The following is a 15,927-nucleotide window of genomic DNA, read 5'->3' on the forward strand; positions in this document are numbered from 1 at the left end:
CCATTTGGAAATGCACATTTAATTGCAAGCAACAGAAAGGCAGAAAAACCGCAAGAAGTACAACAACACTCACAACATAAACCTGAGGGCAAATGCAGCAAAGGTTTTAAAACTCAACGAAATCCGATTAAAACAGGGGAAAAAAATAGCACAAAAAAGAACAAAACAAATATAAATGCAGGCTTGTAGTAAGACTTAAAACATATAATTAATTTATAACAGAACGCAACCAGTTTTTCACAATTCGCTCAACCTCAAAAAGTTTAATTAATTTAAATGAAATGCAACAAAACTAAAAACTCTTCATGCCATTGTGCTGCAATTAAAATAAAGTAATATGTATTACGTCAACTCTGTTACTAAACTAGCCGCAAACAATTCGCTTTTGATGTAAAAGGCACCTAAAATTGTAGATTGAAAAACATTTTTTCTCCATTCCCTTAATGAGCATTTAAACAATATAAGTTTAAATTATTCCATATATATATATATTTATGTGAGTATTGCTATTAATACTTCAATTATGTTATATGATAATATAAAGTTTGTATTGATATTATAAATAACTATCCTTTATTTCCTTTTCTGGCTTTTCCATTACATTTCTTTTGGGCATAATTTGTTGATCAAATAGTGCAAGGAGGGTCAATTCTAACAACATTCTTTTTTACAAAATATCGACTATCTCTAAGTCTCGGGTTGAACTGATAGACCCACGGCTCATCCATATTTGCCATGAAACATGGCCAATCATCTAACGACTTCAACCATATGGCGCACAGCTTGTTCATCTCCACAATGCTCCTACTTTGCTTAGCTTCAATCAATTGTCATTCAGTAACATTGCCACCAAATCGGAGCGGACTAGAATCCAGCATGGCTGTTATTATTTAGACCAAGACCTTTCAGTTGACCATTTAATTCTATCAATAATACTTTACCAGACAGTATTCGTAATGTATAGATCAAAAAGTTAAAAAAAAGTAGTAAATAAAACACTCCTCGCAAGCGGTCAGCTAAACAGAAGTTTATAAAAAATAATAAATAAATAAATCTGTTAAAACACGACGTTCTTTATTCTTCCATATTCAAAACGAATGTTTATTTAAAAAATTCATCACTTTGCCAAATGCAATGCATGAATAGGAAAAAAAAAGTGTACATATAGTATGCGCACAACACATTTATGACATAAGCTCTGAACAAATAAACACAAGTACACTATAAATGCTGAAAATGCAATTCAACAACAAAACGTATTCACAACTCAATACAAGTAGAAACCAAACGAAGCCCGTCCAAACTAAAAGTGATAGCAGGTATCGATGCCTAATGCAATCCTTAGCCTCTGCTAATCTAATTGTTCAAAGCAAACCATATGCAAACTCAATTAAGCCATGGGAGTAGCATAGTGTAGCGTTTACACTAACAATTAGAGGACCCACACAGAGACGCTCTAGTTCTGACAACATGCGAGTGTAAATCGAATTTTGAGACAGACAAAACCTAATCAAAGCAACTGAGGCCAACTGAGAAGCAGAAGATGCAGACATCGAAGCAGTCGTGTGTGATGCTAACGCTTTTTGACTAAAAATACTATATATTTACATAGATGCTGGCAAACGTTTGGCAAAAGGCCGTCGTGGTAGACTGCAATTAAGGTAACAGATTCTCTCCTCCAGCAACCCTTTGCAATACCAGTCTATAGCCAAGGAAAATGTCAGTATTCTGTCTGGAGCTCTCTTTTAACCCATTACCCTTTCGTTCGAATAGTGGATCATTTAATTTTTAATTTCATTTAATTTAGTTTTTAATTGCAGCTCAGTGACATCAATTCAATTTCATTGTTTGTAGTTCTTTTCAAAACAAACGACACACGATGTATTAATTTTTACACAAATGATTGTTTTCGTTCAAATATGTATGAGAACTAGGTTTAAAAAACCTAAGCAGTTCTATTTCACTATTTAACGACGCTGAGAAAGGTGTTTCCAGCTATAAGGGGATTATTTGGATAAAGATAATTTTTCCCAACCAAATACACATTTGTTGTATTTTTCACATACTGTCATGATTTTAACCAACAAAATACTAGTACTTAAATGTAATTTTCTAATATAACAAATAACTACCTCCAATTTGTTTGTAAAATATTTGCCTGCATGGCAGCCTTAGCAATCCCTATTTAATTATTCAAGTTGTCCTTTATTTCAATTGAAGGGTTTCTGTTGCTACGCTTTATTTTGTTCCTTACCATTCAGCATAAATTATACTCAAATAATTGTGCATGATGTGTACATTGGCTTTAATGGGTTAAATATTTAGCCACATGTGCGTGCGTGTCTACGTCTGGTGACCATTTTATCTGTTCGCACAGGTCAAGCATCAGTTCATTTTATTGACATAAATGTTTATGTTTATTTGTGTGCTTAAGCCTTAATGTTTGTACTAGTTATTGTTATTGTTAATGTCGCTATTGTTGTTGTAGCTGCTGCTGCTGCTGCTGCTATTGTTGAGTCATATGTATGTATTTGTAATAAACACCCATATACATACATATAGTCGTATACAGCAATTGCGTTCATTTATGAGGTGTTTCTGCATTAAATTTAATTCAACGCTTTAATGCTCTCATAATTAACCATAATAGCAGGTGTAAAATTAAAAATAAATATTCATTTGCTCCGACAAGTTTTAACAGCAACATTGTTTCTCCTCTTTAAAAAGAGTTCAGAAGTTGAAATTCATATAAGAATTCATGCAATCTTTGAAGTCCTCTTTTGTGTTTAATACAAATACAGGACTTAAGATTATTCAGATTATGTATTTTCAAATGAATCTCTTCATTAGAAATACTATTTAGCAACATTCTTGTTTTCCTATTTATATTTTTTAATACAAATAATGAAATTGTGTGTTACAATGTTCAATAAGTGGCTTTTTAAAACCCGAAAATATATTTTTATACGTATTACATTGCCTTATCCAAATTGCTTTTCAAACGTAATGAAAGCTGAGAATTGTGAAAGCTCCAATTCGAAAGCCCAACCGGATGATGATTGGAGTAAAGCTCCTTAGGAAAAAAGGTCTGTGTATGCGCTAACAGGCGGAAACTTGGCAGGTCGATGAAAGTCTTATACTACTATTTCCAAGCTTTTAAACGATGTTAAGGATTAAACAGGACTTTCTAAAAATACGAACACAGAGGTGATAGTTTGGCACAAATTAACTGTGATATTTAGTTGATTTTTTTTCATAAAATCAGTAACAAATGTGAAACAAAGAATGGTTCAATCGCGATGATGTCAAGATATTTAATCCCATTTCCATCAATTGTAACTGGCAACTCGTACAGGTTTAGCTACAATTAATCGCATATACGTCTCGCCGATTCTGCTACGAAATAATTCATCAACACAAACTGGATTCATAATATTGAAACCTTTCGGAATAAATTTGTACCGATCACAAACAAAATGATGTGTGTGGTAACATGGCTCGATGGAAACTCGATAAAAGATATGCCTTATTAATCCATCAAAACGGGAATATTTTATCAAAAAGTAGACACAGCACCTTGCAGATTAATAAACATGCAACTTGAAAACTAATAGTAATAGTTATAATAATAAAATTCGAGTCGAAAGCCCCAGTAGCTAGTACTCGTTAATCTAATATTAAGTTTAGTATTAGATACTAGATTTAATTTGTTAAAATAAAATAAAATTCAAATAGTAGCTAGTACTCGTTAATCTAATATTAAGTTTAGTATTAGATACTAGATTTAATTTGTTAAAATAAAATAAAATTCAAATGTTCAAGCAAAAAGCAATATTTATTTTAAGAAATGTATATGTTTATTGTTTTTGCTGAACTCACAGTATTTTATGCTTTTATTCCTTTCAATCTGTATGCAAACATCTTAATTATTTTCACGTACTTAGTTCAATTCAGCGGGGTAGACACAGCCCCCCAAAAAAACTTGCGTGCAGCAACAAAAAATGATTGAAATCAACGATTCAGCAACAACAGTCAGAGATGTTATTGAAAAGCGCTAATTATGCGCAAATACACGTACACACACACACACATCAAATCACATACGCAAACACACACACACACACACACACACACATTTGCAGATGCCCACCAAGGTGGCAAACAAAAACTGCGAATTTAGCGAAAAAGTAAAAGCTGTTGGAGGAAGACAAAATGAAGACACAGCAGCAAGTTTCATGTGTGGAATTTTGGAGTTAATTACAGGGAAATACATGCATGTGAGGAAGAGGCATGACAGCGAGAAAAGGTGTTGTACTTGTTGAAAGGGCTTAAGCATCACCCAGGTAACGCAACTATTGTTGCATGTTCCTTTCAACCCAATCAAATGTCACTTTCACCTCGGCGGGTGTCAAATAAACAGCTCCAACTACGGCAAGAGTCCTAACAACAACAAAAAACTACAATGAAGCGCCACGTGCAAGCGGATATTCAAGACGTTGCCGCACAGTGATACAAATGTTAAAAATAGTTTGTATTTCTATTGCTTATTTGTTAAAGTTTGTGGCCAATTGGATTGGAAGCGCTGATCAGGACTATTACTGCTTGGAAAATATGTTCATAAATAATTATAATACTTTTATCTGTCGGGACCCACTACTAACCATTACACTTAGCCAATCGGCGCTAAAGGCACTTGCTTCTAGCATCCCATCTTAAGCACAACTGGTCAACCCTAAAGTACTGAAGTGATTGTTATTGGTGGCATAAGGTAGCCTGTCTCTGTCAAATTATTGTCTGCCTCGAAATAAAACATTAATAATAAAATAACCAATTAACAGCACCCTTAAATAGTTGTCATCCTGTGCCATCCCAAAAGTTATTCAATCCACACCACTGTGCGCCGTGCGCTTTATGAATGAACAATTTACTATTGCATTCTTTTGGCCGCCAGGCAGCCCAACCATTCAGGCAGCCAAACAGCCAAAGCAGTGAAGGCAGTCTAGTAGCCAAACAGCCGGCACCTTGGCTACTGCCCAGACCCAGACCCCCCACATCACGCAGCTCCCTTCACTCATGGCCGCCCATTTGGCAGCCCGCAAGACACATGCGCAACGCCAGCATTTGAATTTTGAATATGAATTTTGACACTTGATTATCAGGGACGGAGTCGCGCCACTTGACAGTACGCGGCCAGTTGGTAGCGTGTGCGGACGTCGTCGCCCTGCAGTTTTACTTTTCGCAGCGGAAAAATATAAATTCACATTAGCAGCGGAAATTCCTGGCGATTTGCAGTGAAAGTGGGAAAAGCAAAGCCAAAGTTTTTGTTCGCCTCCATTATTGTGAATTTTATAGAGCTCGGTTCGTCTGCTGTTAATGTGCCAGTCGTGTGGAATATGTTAAGTGTCCCAAATGTTTTGTTCATCTTACACTGTGTGCGATTATCGTATGGTACCATTGCCGAATTGAATAATTGTAAGTTGGCCAATAATATGGAAACTTTATTCTTAAAAAGTGTAAAAGCATGTGAGGTATAAAAAGATTTGACTTAAATGATCATTTGGATATTTGATGTACACTTTAATTATTACTATAAAATATATACACTTATAATGCAATAGTTTACATGCGCACTCGTATACATATACTATATTAAAATAATATCTATTGAAATGTATATCTCATAGATTTTTGATCTAACATTATTAAACATTTTGCATTGCATTCAACTGAACTTCAATACTATGTATGTACAGTGTTCATGAAAAAATTTAGCAATGTCGTTTTGTTCTCTAAATTCTGAATAAAAATGAAATTGTTAGACTTGTGTGTTTGTTTAGGATCATAGTTTTTAGAGTTTATCTTTTGTAAGTGGTATTTACATAGGTTTTCTATATATTAATTAATTATAACCTGTAGTTGTACTAAATAATACCTTCAAAAACTGTTTCTTGTAAGAACTACTAACATGGACAGAACCATCATATCCAAAAAGTAAAGAAATCGTTTCTCTATCAATTCGATGACACATCTTTTTCACGATCATTAGTTAAGGCATTTTTCTTTTTGCTTGCTTTATCTGCAGATGCGGCCAAGTTTAAATACTTAACACTATTTATGTTGATAGAAACAACACACGTTTAAAGTATGTACAAATATATGTATGCAAATTTTCAATTCTTTGGAGCAGCTAATTGGCAACATTTATGGTGTAAAAATAGCCGCCAAAGCAGAAGGAGTTGTTGGTCAGCCACAAAACAAAACAGCCACTTGGTGGTGCTAACAAGCGGAAGTCCAACGACTCCCTAAGTGAATAAACTGTGGCCAACAACATATCGGGTAATAGCGGTAACAAGGAAGATAACCGGAACACCCACAACAAAAACGCCGCGCAACTTCCGTTATAAAGAAAGCAGAGCCCTACTCAAAATTTTGAAAATACAAAAGGGTAAAGACAGAGCCACAATAAAATATGCAAGAAATTACAGAAAGTCTCAAAGTACATTGCCGCAAAAAGAAAATATGATTCAAACGCATATCAAAAATTGTTATTTAAATCAATGCGACGTAGACAGCAACAAATAAACAACAAATATATTGGCAGGCTTGTCATATGGAGAAGGGGGGTTTCTTGGGTTTGCCACTCAAACCCAGACAAATAAAACGGAAAGTCGTCGCCTTTTCTTACTTCCCCATTGCATTTCAACATTTTTCAGTGAAATTTCTTATTTCTATATTTTGTGCTTCTTGTGGGCAGTGAGGGTGCCGTATACGTGTATTCGAAGGAGTGTGGGTGACCAACTGCAGTGTTTTGGCAGACATTGCGTGCTGATTTGTTTCTGTTTCTTTATGCGCGAACTTCTCACCAGCCGGCTGGTGGTCCCTCTGGCTGCACTCGCCATAGCCACGGCAGCCAACAAGTCGGAAGGACAACCAGGCAGACACGCAGACAGACAGTTGAAGTGTCTAACAGGCAGGACATTCACTTTCCGTTGCAAGTTCAAAGTATGTGGGGTTTTGACACCCGTTGCGGCCAACCTGCTGTGTCGTCGAAGCCAATGATAAATTGTCAGTTGGGCAGCGTAAATAATAAATTTACCAAATTGAAAAATAATAATACAACAGCATCCCTAAGTAAACATCACTATAAAAAAAGAGCACAATAATAATCTTCGGACCTAATACAAGTTTTTCCAGTGTCTGTTGAGCCTTTGGCGGGCATGTCCTCCAGAATGCGCTGAGCACCTTCTCTGCCATTTCTCAGTACTAAGATGGCGCAAATTCTCTTCCCTAGAGATGATGTGGTATGACAACGGGTCTATCAGCCCTAAGTAGGCCTAACAATAATGCAATATACAATGGCCAGAGTGGAACATTAGTTTGGCAATCTAATCTGACTTCAAACTTCATTTGCAAATCGTTTTCCACTTTTATTAATTACTCTGAACAGAACTATTTCTATTTAATACAAAAGATGTGATTAAAGTTATTATTATAGATTTTCTTAAACGGTTTTTTTTACGTTGACTGATGGAAGAAATTCAATATAATCAGTTTTGATTATTTATATTGTTTTTTAATTTGTTGGAGTTTTCTTTGGTGGCATGTTTTTTAATAAATGCACTTCATTGTTAAGACCTCGTTAAGAATTCGTTATTCGTGTTTTATTCAACAAGTATGCCATCGATCGTTCTTTTAATTGTGTTTAGCCCAATAAATAGTAAACATTTGATATTAACATAATGATATTATTTAAGTTAATGTTCAGTCATTGACCAATTTCTTTTTTATGGTTTCTGTTAAGCAATTTTTACTCAACTTCAATTAAATATTAAGATTAAATATTAGAGATCTAAGAAAAACATGTTTACATGTATTTGCATTTGCTTGCACTTCATTATTCTTATCAATTATTTGATAATTACCATTCTATACAGCTAATATTCTGAAACATTTCTGGGGTAACTGAATCGTGCCTCAAAGTTCATGCACCCTCTTCGCCAAAGTGATAATTTATGTGTTAGTGTGTGTGTGTGTTTGTGGCAACTGCACATTCAACTCGTTAACTCAATATTGGCGCCAGGCTGTCGTGCAAACGACACCCACAACTAACCCCAGCTCCGAAATACAGTATCACCAGCCCCACTAGCCACCAAATGCGAACCGTAAAAAATCACATCACATGCCTAACAAGTAGCTGAATTTTGCGCCTCGACGACGCGCCTCGCACAACAAATACCTAAATTACAATTATGACCAAATAATAGTCCGAAAAAATGCAAAATGAGGAGCCACCAGTATGCGGCATACCTGGAAAAATGCTTTTAAAAAAAGCGAATACCTTTTTATTTGGACACTCGCCACAATTGCTGAATGTGTGTGTGTGTGTGTGTATGTGTGTAGGTTTGTGTGTGAGCCAACCAAGCAGTCAGTTAGTCAGCTAGCATCAAAAGGGCCTAACGATATGCTATGCTATATAGCCTATAATTTGCGATTATGTTCAGGCACCGATGCCCGCCCCAATTGTTGGAGCAAAGGGCGCCAAAAGACGCCATTGTTTGGCCTTTGGTTCTGGTTGCTGCTACTCTTGTAGTTGTTGTTGTTGCTATCGCTTTCGTTGTTATTGCAATTTGGTTATTGCATGTTTGCATATTGAAACATTGAAACGAGGCGACGACGAAGTCTATACACCTTTTACTCTACTATATGTGTGCGCATAGAGGCATATATAACTATATATGGCATAGGTACGAGTATGTCTGGCAAGTTATGCAAAGTCGCGACCCAACAACTTTTGTGGCAGGCGGCAGTGTGGTTGATTACTAAATGTTTTGTTGCTTCCATATGGCCAATAAGAATGTTGAAAGAAAGGGTAAAAGTATGCATAGAATATTCATTTATATGCGAACCATTAACAAGTGAAACGCTCCAAGCTTGTCAAATGACATTATTTTTAATCACATTTAAAAACCTCATCACACACTTCAAGACATAGTCAAGCAGTAGCTTCAAGATTCTGGGGGTGGAACCTTTGGGCTAAGTTTCCCCTTAATAAGCTGTTAATTTATCTAATTGTTGGATTATTTGCTGCTGCGCCTGTTTATATAACAAAATTTATGAGCGTACCAAAATTACTAAACATCTTCGGCGGCCATCTGGCAAAAATTGAAAACTTGCCTTGACATTTAACAGCAGAGCAAGCAAAAGTAAAAAAATAATTACGGGCATAATTGTGGATTAGAAATGGCGTGCGAAGGCAAATGAGAAACAACAATTTCATTTATTATTAAAGATACCCCTTAAAGTAGAAACGACCAAGCAAATCATCATTCAACAGCTACAAAAAATTGTTCTTTAGAAAGCGAGATAGAGAAACATTTTTGCAGGTTGCTGACTAAACGACTATTTTAAAGCACTTCAATAATATATTTATATTTTCAAAAATCTTTTCAATATCGGTTGATTGTCAGCTGGACGCGCTTTCCCCACTAAGGCTCCTGAACTGAAATGAACCTTATTGAATAAATCAATTCTATTGTAGATATGTTAACCGATTTTAAAAATACTTCAATTTCTATGAAACAAGAATATCATAAGAAAACTTACAGAACACACAATCGTTCCAATCGCAGCTTTATAAAATAGGGACACTATTTTTGTATATGGTTTTTTATAAGATACATACGACCTTTGGCCTAGCTCTTGGTGTTCATATGGATAGACAGACAGATAGATGGGTAGACATATCTACACCAATTCGTCCCGCCATGCTGCTCATACATATATTATTGTAACTGTCGGCTTTTAGACTTTCTTCATTCTAGATCGAAATTTAAATATATATTTGCAAAATCTTTTTAATTTAATACCTAGCAAAAGTTCCAAATATTATCGTTTCTTTTGTGGAGTAGAAAGGCAAACCTTGCTTTTTGTACTATATATATTATACGAGCACAGGCCTGAAATAATATTTTCTAATATAATGGTTTGTTTACAGTACTTATAAAAACATAAATATGTATTTTGGGCTACCGGCTACTTCAAAGTGTAGCCACAGTAATTCACTCCAGTATTCAGAGCTGTGGTAAAATAAATAATCAACTCGTTCAACCTTATAAGCTGAAGTGAAATAATTTACCCGAGTCCTGTCCAATCACCCGATAATATGGCGGTGATGATGTGATGTAATCTTATCTTTGCCATTGCTATAATCGACAAAATGCGATAGATCTTGGTGAGGTATTATGGGCAAATCTGATAATGTGAAGCTTCCATCTCGACGCCGCCTTCCACTTCGTTTTACAAGTGTAGTGCTCTTCCTGTTATCGGGTGAGCTTGAGAAGTAGTGATATGTACGGCGCCACGGCATAATGTAGTCCAGTGCTTGGGTAAACATCAAAGCCTTATATGTGAAAAGGGACACAATGGCCAGCTTTAAAATATAGAACAGATCCTGCCTGATGCAGAAAAACAATCTTGGCATGTTCTTCATGAGATGGACGGCCGATTTCGTCGATAAAACATAATCACGTATACATTCGATTCCAATACAAAACTGGTCCCAAAATATAAACATGCCAATCTGACAGCTTATATAAATGGCTACCATTTCGAGCAAAAACTGCCAAAGCTGCTGCAAGGGTACTAGGGCTTGCACTCGCCAATAATTGAGGAGCACAACGGTGGAGAAGAGACACAAGGCTGAAGGCAGGTCGGGGAGGTATCGCATCGGCAACACATTAATACTGGCCAGGTGTAGGCCCACACACCCGATAGTTGAGGCAAACAGCTCTGAGGTCTCATACATGCCCCGGATGACAACCATTTTGGAAGAGATATAGAAAACCTTGAATTTCGCCTAAAAATAGTGTTTTAAATATTTCCTTGTACGTTTTTTTGAGACGTGTGAGTGTGTAGAAAATAACAGTCGTAGACTGAATAAAATAAATTGGGAGCTAAAACATACATTTCTGAGCGCATGTGATTAATATTTAAAATAGATTTATACGATTTATATTTATTTAAACAAGATAATGTAATAACTCTTCGACTAAGCTAAAATTGCAACAAACAGAATATCAACTTTATGTCGAATGAATCGGTATATGGAACTAGGACAACAAATTCATTAGTTTATTCACGAAGTTGTACTTAAATACTCATGAATACGCACGTCGTTTTACAAAATTAGCCAACAACATGTGGTAAATAGAAATACATAGTATTTGCGTATATCAACAGTTCCAACTTTTGTTGATCATACTGTATATTTTTCTAAAAGTATGGTCACCAGTTCATCCGTCACATCTTCATACCACTTAATTGGTGAGATAAGCCCATTATGGACACGTCAGGTTCGATGTTCATTTACGACTGATAACAAATGATTACTTGGTAAAAAGCATCTAAAACGATCAGCAGCTTAGCCAGTCGCTAAACGCCGCTCAGCTCTGTCGAGTCGTGTAATTTTTGAATACATTTTAATATGATTGAGTTAAGGCATCCAGAAACGGGTAAAATTCTAGAGGTTGATGAGCTTTGGCTGCGGTATCATTGCCGCTGTGTGGATTGTGTGGATGCGGATACGAAGCAGCGACGCTATAACCTTTTCGATCTACCAGCTACTGTAAAGGCTTCGAAACTAAGCTATAAGTCGGATCAACAGTTGTTGGTGGAGTGTAAGTAAGAAACTAGATTGTGAAATATCATTTATATCCTTAGACTACATTTTGTGTTAAGGGAGCGATGGTCATAAAGCCAACTACGACATCGACAACATCTATAACTCCCAGCTGGATGCGCTGATAAGCCGTCGTACGAGCTCCACAATCCACACCCCTTGGAATGGCAACACAATTCTAAAGCACGAACAGAACTTACGCTTCTCTTTGTCTGCGCTGATCAATAACGATGACGTGGTCAAGTCGTTGGTTACTTCTCTGGTACGCTATGGTATTGTCTTCATTGATGGAGTACCGCCCACGCCCACAATGACAGAGATAGCCATACGTCGCGTATTCCCCATCATGAAAACCATTTTCGGCGAGCTCTGGACATTTGGGGATCGCAAGGATCATGCAGATACGGCCTACACCAAGATCCACTTGGGACCACATACAGATAACACATTTTTCTGTGATGGGGCAGGCCTGCAGGCTCTGCACTGCATCGAGCATGTAAATGGGGAGGGTGGTTATAATTTCTTTCTGGATGGCCTGCATGCCGTTCAGAAACTGAAGCGCGAAAATCCAAAGGCCTACGAGTTACTGTGCCGTGCGCCCATTCCAGCTGAGTTCATAGAACCGGGACAACACCATCGTCACACGGCACCCATTATACAGACCGATCCTATTACCGGAGAGCTTGTACGGTTGCGCATTAATGTGTACGATCGGACAACTTTGAACACACTACCCCAATCGGAAATGGCAGAGTTTTATGCCAGCATGCGTGCTTTGCTGAAGATCGTCAATGATGGGGCTAATCAGTGGAAGTTTAAACTAAACCCCGGCACCATTGTAATGTTCGATAATTGGCGTATGCTGCACGGCCGATATGCTTATACGGGCCAGCGAACCATGACGGGAGCGTATATGCAAAGGACTGATTTTTTGAGCAAGGCACGAGTTCTGGGCATCATCGAATAGGCAGACCGAATCGGTTATGGCTATTATTATTAAATTTTTTATGTTCTACATAGATAAATATTATTATATGCGATTTATTCAATTTAAAGACTTTTACTTTTCATTTTATTAACCAACCTTTAAAAGAAATAACTTTTCACAACAGAAACGAGTTAAGTCAAAAGACACCTATGTTAAGGGCTATTTGTGAAGTTTTGGAATTACAAAAGATATTGAAAATCTTTAAAATGTGTTGACCTGCACAACCGGTCACCTCATTATTGTCGCCTCCGTCGTTTTTTAGCTTAGCTTCTCTACGTTATTTCCATTATACGCGTACTTCTTGATATCTAGATTACGTACTTGTTATTGGATTATGTATTGCTAATCATTGTTATTAAGTTGGACTTTAAGTTCGAGAGGGTAGAGCCTAAAAGACACTACCATTTCATATCTCGTTACCAAAGAACTGCTTTGCTGAGTTCCTTAGAAGAATCGTAATAAAGCAAATACTTTCATCTCGAATACTAAAAACAAAATCAGTGGAGATGTGTGCTTCTTTGACGCTTACGGGAATCATATTTATTAGCTTGAACCGATTTGTCACATATATACATGCATGCAAGTCATTTTTGAACAAAAAAAAACTAATCTAATTGTAATTTATTTTCATTAAAAAATGCTAAAATGTTGTAAAAATGGATGGAATATGGTTTAGTTACCACATTACATAATTAATTATAAGTACGAATCATTATATACTCGAATCAAAGCACAAGCGGCACATATGAAGGAAAATAAATTGTCGTTGTTATTTTATTTTGTCAGGCTACAACATTGTTTTGGCAACGCATTGCAAATGTCAATATTCTAACAATTTGCAAAGGTCGTTAAGCGCTTTTGGCTTTATACAGGGTGCTGGAAAAGTCGCAATACACCAACCTTTCTGCACACGCCATTTAGCGCCCTAATGAGCGCCCACATAAATGTCAAGTACTTATCTAAGCACCACCACCGTTTTTACGCTTTCAGCGGATCCCAAATTCAGTGGTCCCATCAACAATGTAACCGTGCCCGTGGGACGCGATGCTCTGCTCACGTGCATTGTCCACGACCTGGTGAGCTTTAAGGTGCGCATGGGGTGTTTATGGTCTTCTACTACCCTTCGTTCATCAGCATATGCTCTCTTGTAGGTTGCCTGGCTGCGTGTGGACACTCAGACGATATTGAGCATTCAGAACCATGTGATTACAAAGAATCATCGCATTGGCATCTCCCACACGGAACATCGCATTTGGCAGCTGCGTATACGCGATGTGCACGAATCGGACAGAGGATGGTAAGGAAAACAAAAACGAAACCACAATTTTAAAAATTGCAGAACTGTAGAAAGTAGTCAGCTTTTGGATAAAGCGTGCGATATCGAGAACGCGTCAAAAAACGATACGATTTGTGTTGCCACGAAGAAAGGTTTTCTTGCCACAAACTAAGCGCCACTTGACTTTTTATTTTTTTGTTGCATTCAAGCGACAAGAAAAGTCGAAAAATTGTATAATTTTACAAACAGATTTAATATGGACAGCATATCGTGAAAATGGGGCTTTAATGCCCAACATCCACTCCTGGATAAAAGCATTCCATGCATTTCGCTGGATTTATATATGAATAAAACAGTTGTAGAACAATTGTTGACATATTTTCGAAAAACGTTGCTAAGCCGTGAATAAAGGTAGCCGAAAAATTGATCTTCCTAACAACTTCAATCGCTGTTTATTGAACTCTTGCATTTGCAGGTACATGTGCCAAATAAACACGGATCCCATGAAGAGCCAAATGGGCTACTTGGATGTTGTAGTGCCACCAGATATAGTGGACTACGAGACTAGTCACGATTTGGTGCGAGCCGCCGGTCAGAACGTGACTCTAACCTGCAGTGCGACAGGTGTGCCGCTGCCCACAATCACATGGCGGCGCGAAGAGAATGCACCGCTGTGGCTTACAGCCGATGCCGAGCACGAGCGACAGGTGTACAGTGTGGAGGGTCAGAATCTGACGCTCTGGCAGCTGCAACGAGTCCACATGGGCGCGTACCTCTGCATAGCTTCCAATGGAGTGCCCCCGACGGTGAGCAAACGCATTATGCTGGTCGTGAATTGTAAGTGGAGGACTAACAAATGATGAGAATCTGAAACTAACTCAAGTCGTGCTTTCTCTGCCAATAGTTGCGCCCACTATTTGGACCCGCTACGATACCATTTATGTGGGTCTGGGCCAGAAACTAACACTGGAATGCATAACGGAGGCGCAGCCTACATCGGTCAATTTTTGGCTCAAGGACAAGGAGTTCATTCAAGGTGGCTCCTACGAGTCTGTGACTGTGGAGCATGTTTATCGCATTGTCATGCGTCTAACGTTGCGTCCTATCACCAAACGTGATTTCGGCGAATACAAGTGCATTGCCAAGAATGTGATGGGCGAGACAGAGCGCAGCATAACCCTGCATCGTAAGTACAAAAGATATTCATATAAGTAGATGTCAAAAGTATCCCATCAATGGCAATACGTTCCAGATAAGGCAAAAAAGCATGTGCAGCACTCGCATCAGACATCGGCGCAAGACAATCAATATATAGTCATTGAAGGTACACACTAAGTATACGAAAAAATGCATCGTTTATTTAAATTTCATTTAAATGCAACGGCGATGAGTCTAAGACAGTTTTTCTTTAATTCCTTTCAGAGTTTATAACAAGCAGGGCAGCCCACCGCAGGAGTCAACAAAATATTCGACATGACTATACATCTAACGTTGTTCATGTAATATTTTTGTGCTTGGCGAATAAACTTTTAAATTTTTGAATGACACGAAACCTTAAGTCTTTATTGCATGATAATCAGCTTTGTTTTGAAATGTTGTAGTCATCGAAGAATTCAGCTTAGATATATGCCACCAAAAAGAGACCAATACCGTGTCCCCAGGTAAGAGCTTCTGCCAATTGCAAAGCAATTGAAATATCGAATGAACTGAAATGTCCAGATTAAGTAACCAAACAATATGGCAGTGACAGAAGTTGCTTAGAAACTGCATCTCCTGCACAAGTTAAAGCTTCAAAAACCCCCCAAGAAAAAGAAAAAATTTTTAACAAAATAAAAACGCAATATTATTAAAAGAACTTGCAACATGAATGAAAGCTGGTAACCTCACAGGTCACAAACAATAAATAATATTGAACTTAATGTTATTAGTATGTTTGGTCTCACATTTCCAATTTGTTTTGACAGTAGTGTGCCTCTGGAAAATGTT

The 15,927-nt window shown here is 37.4% G+C and overlaps 3 protein-coding genes across 3 annotated transcripts; 2 read left to right on the forward strand and 1 right to left on the reverse strand.

The window, feature by feature from the left end:
* The first annotated feature begins 5,393 nt into the window (after positions 1 to 5,393).
* Positions 5,394 to 15,276, forward strand: LOC115626549 (neurotrimin). The gene is made up of 6 exons (XM_030521927.1): positions 5,394 to 5,472; positions 13,656 to 13,753; positions 13,817 to 13,962; positions 14,417 to 14,778; positions 14,846 to 15,127; positions 15,194 to 15,276. The coding sequence occupies exons 1-6, from the start codon at positions 5,394 to 5,396 to the stop codon at positions 15,274 to 15,276; spliced, it is 1,050 nt and encodes a 349-aa protein (XP_030377787.1).
* Positions 9,920 to 10,904, reverse strand: LOC115626390. Its single transcript, XM_030521750.1, has 2 exons — positions 10,136 to 10,904; positions 9,920 to 10,076 (listed from the first exon to the last, which is right to left on the reverse strand). The coding sequence occupies exon 1, from the start codon at positions 10,820 to 10,822 to the stop codon at positions 10,151 to 10,153; it is 672 nt and encodes a 223-aa protein (XP_030377610.1). The 5' UTR covers positions 10,823 to 10,904; the 3' UTR covers positions 9,920 to 10,076; positions 10,136 to 10,150.
* LOC115626389 (trimethyllysine dioxygenase, mitochondrial-like) lies at positions 11,483 to 12,709 on the forward strand. Its single transcript, XM_030521749.1, has 2 exons — positions 11,483 to 11,675; positions 11,737 to 12,709. Exons 1-2 carry the CDS (start codon positions 11,483 to 11,485, stop codon positions 12,642 to 12,644), a joined length of 1,101 nt encoding a protein of 366 aa, XP_030377609.1. The 3' UTR covers positions 12,645 to 12,709.
* Positions 15,277 to 15,927: the final 651 nt, after the last annotated feature.

The sequence above is a fragment of the Scaptodrosophila lebanonensis genome, unplaced genomic scaffold (genome assembly GCF_003285725.1).
Source record: "Scaptodrosophila lebanonensis strain 11010-0011.00,11010-0021.00 unplaced genomic scaffold, SlebRS2 tig00000085-arrow-pilon, whole genome shotgun sequence".
NCBI lineage: Eukaryota > Metazoa > Arthropoda > Insecta > Diptera > Drosophilidae > Scaptodrosophila > Scaptodrosophila lebanonensis.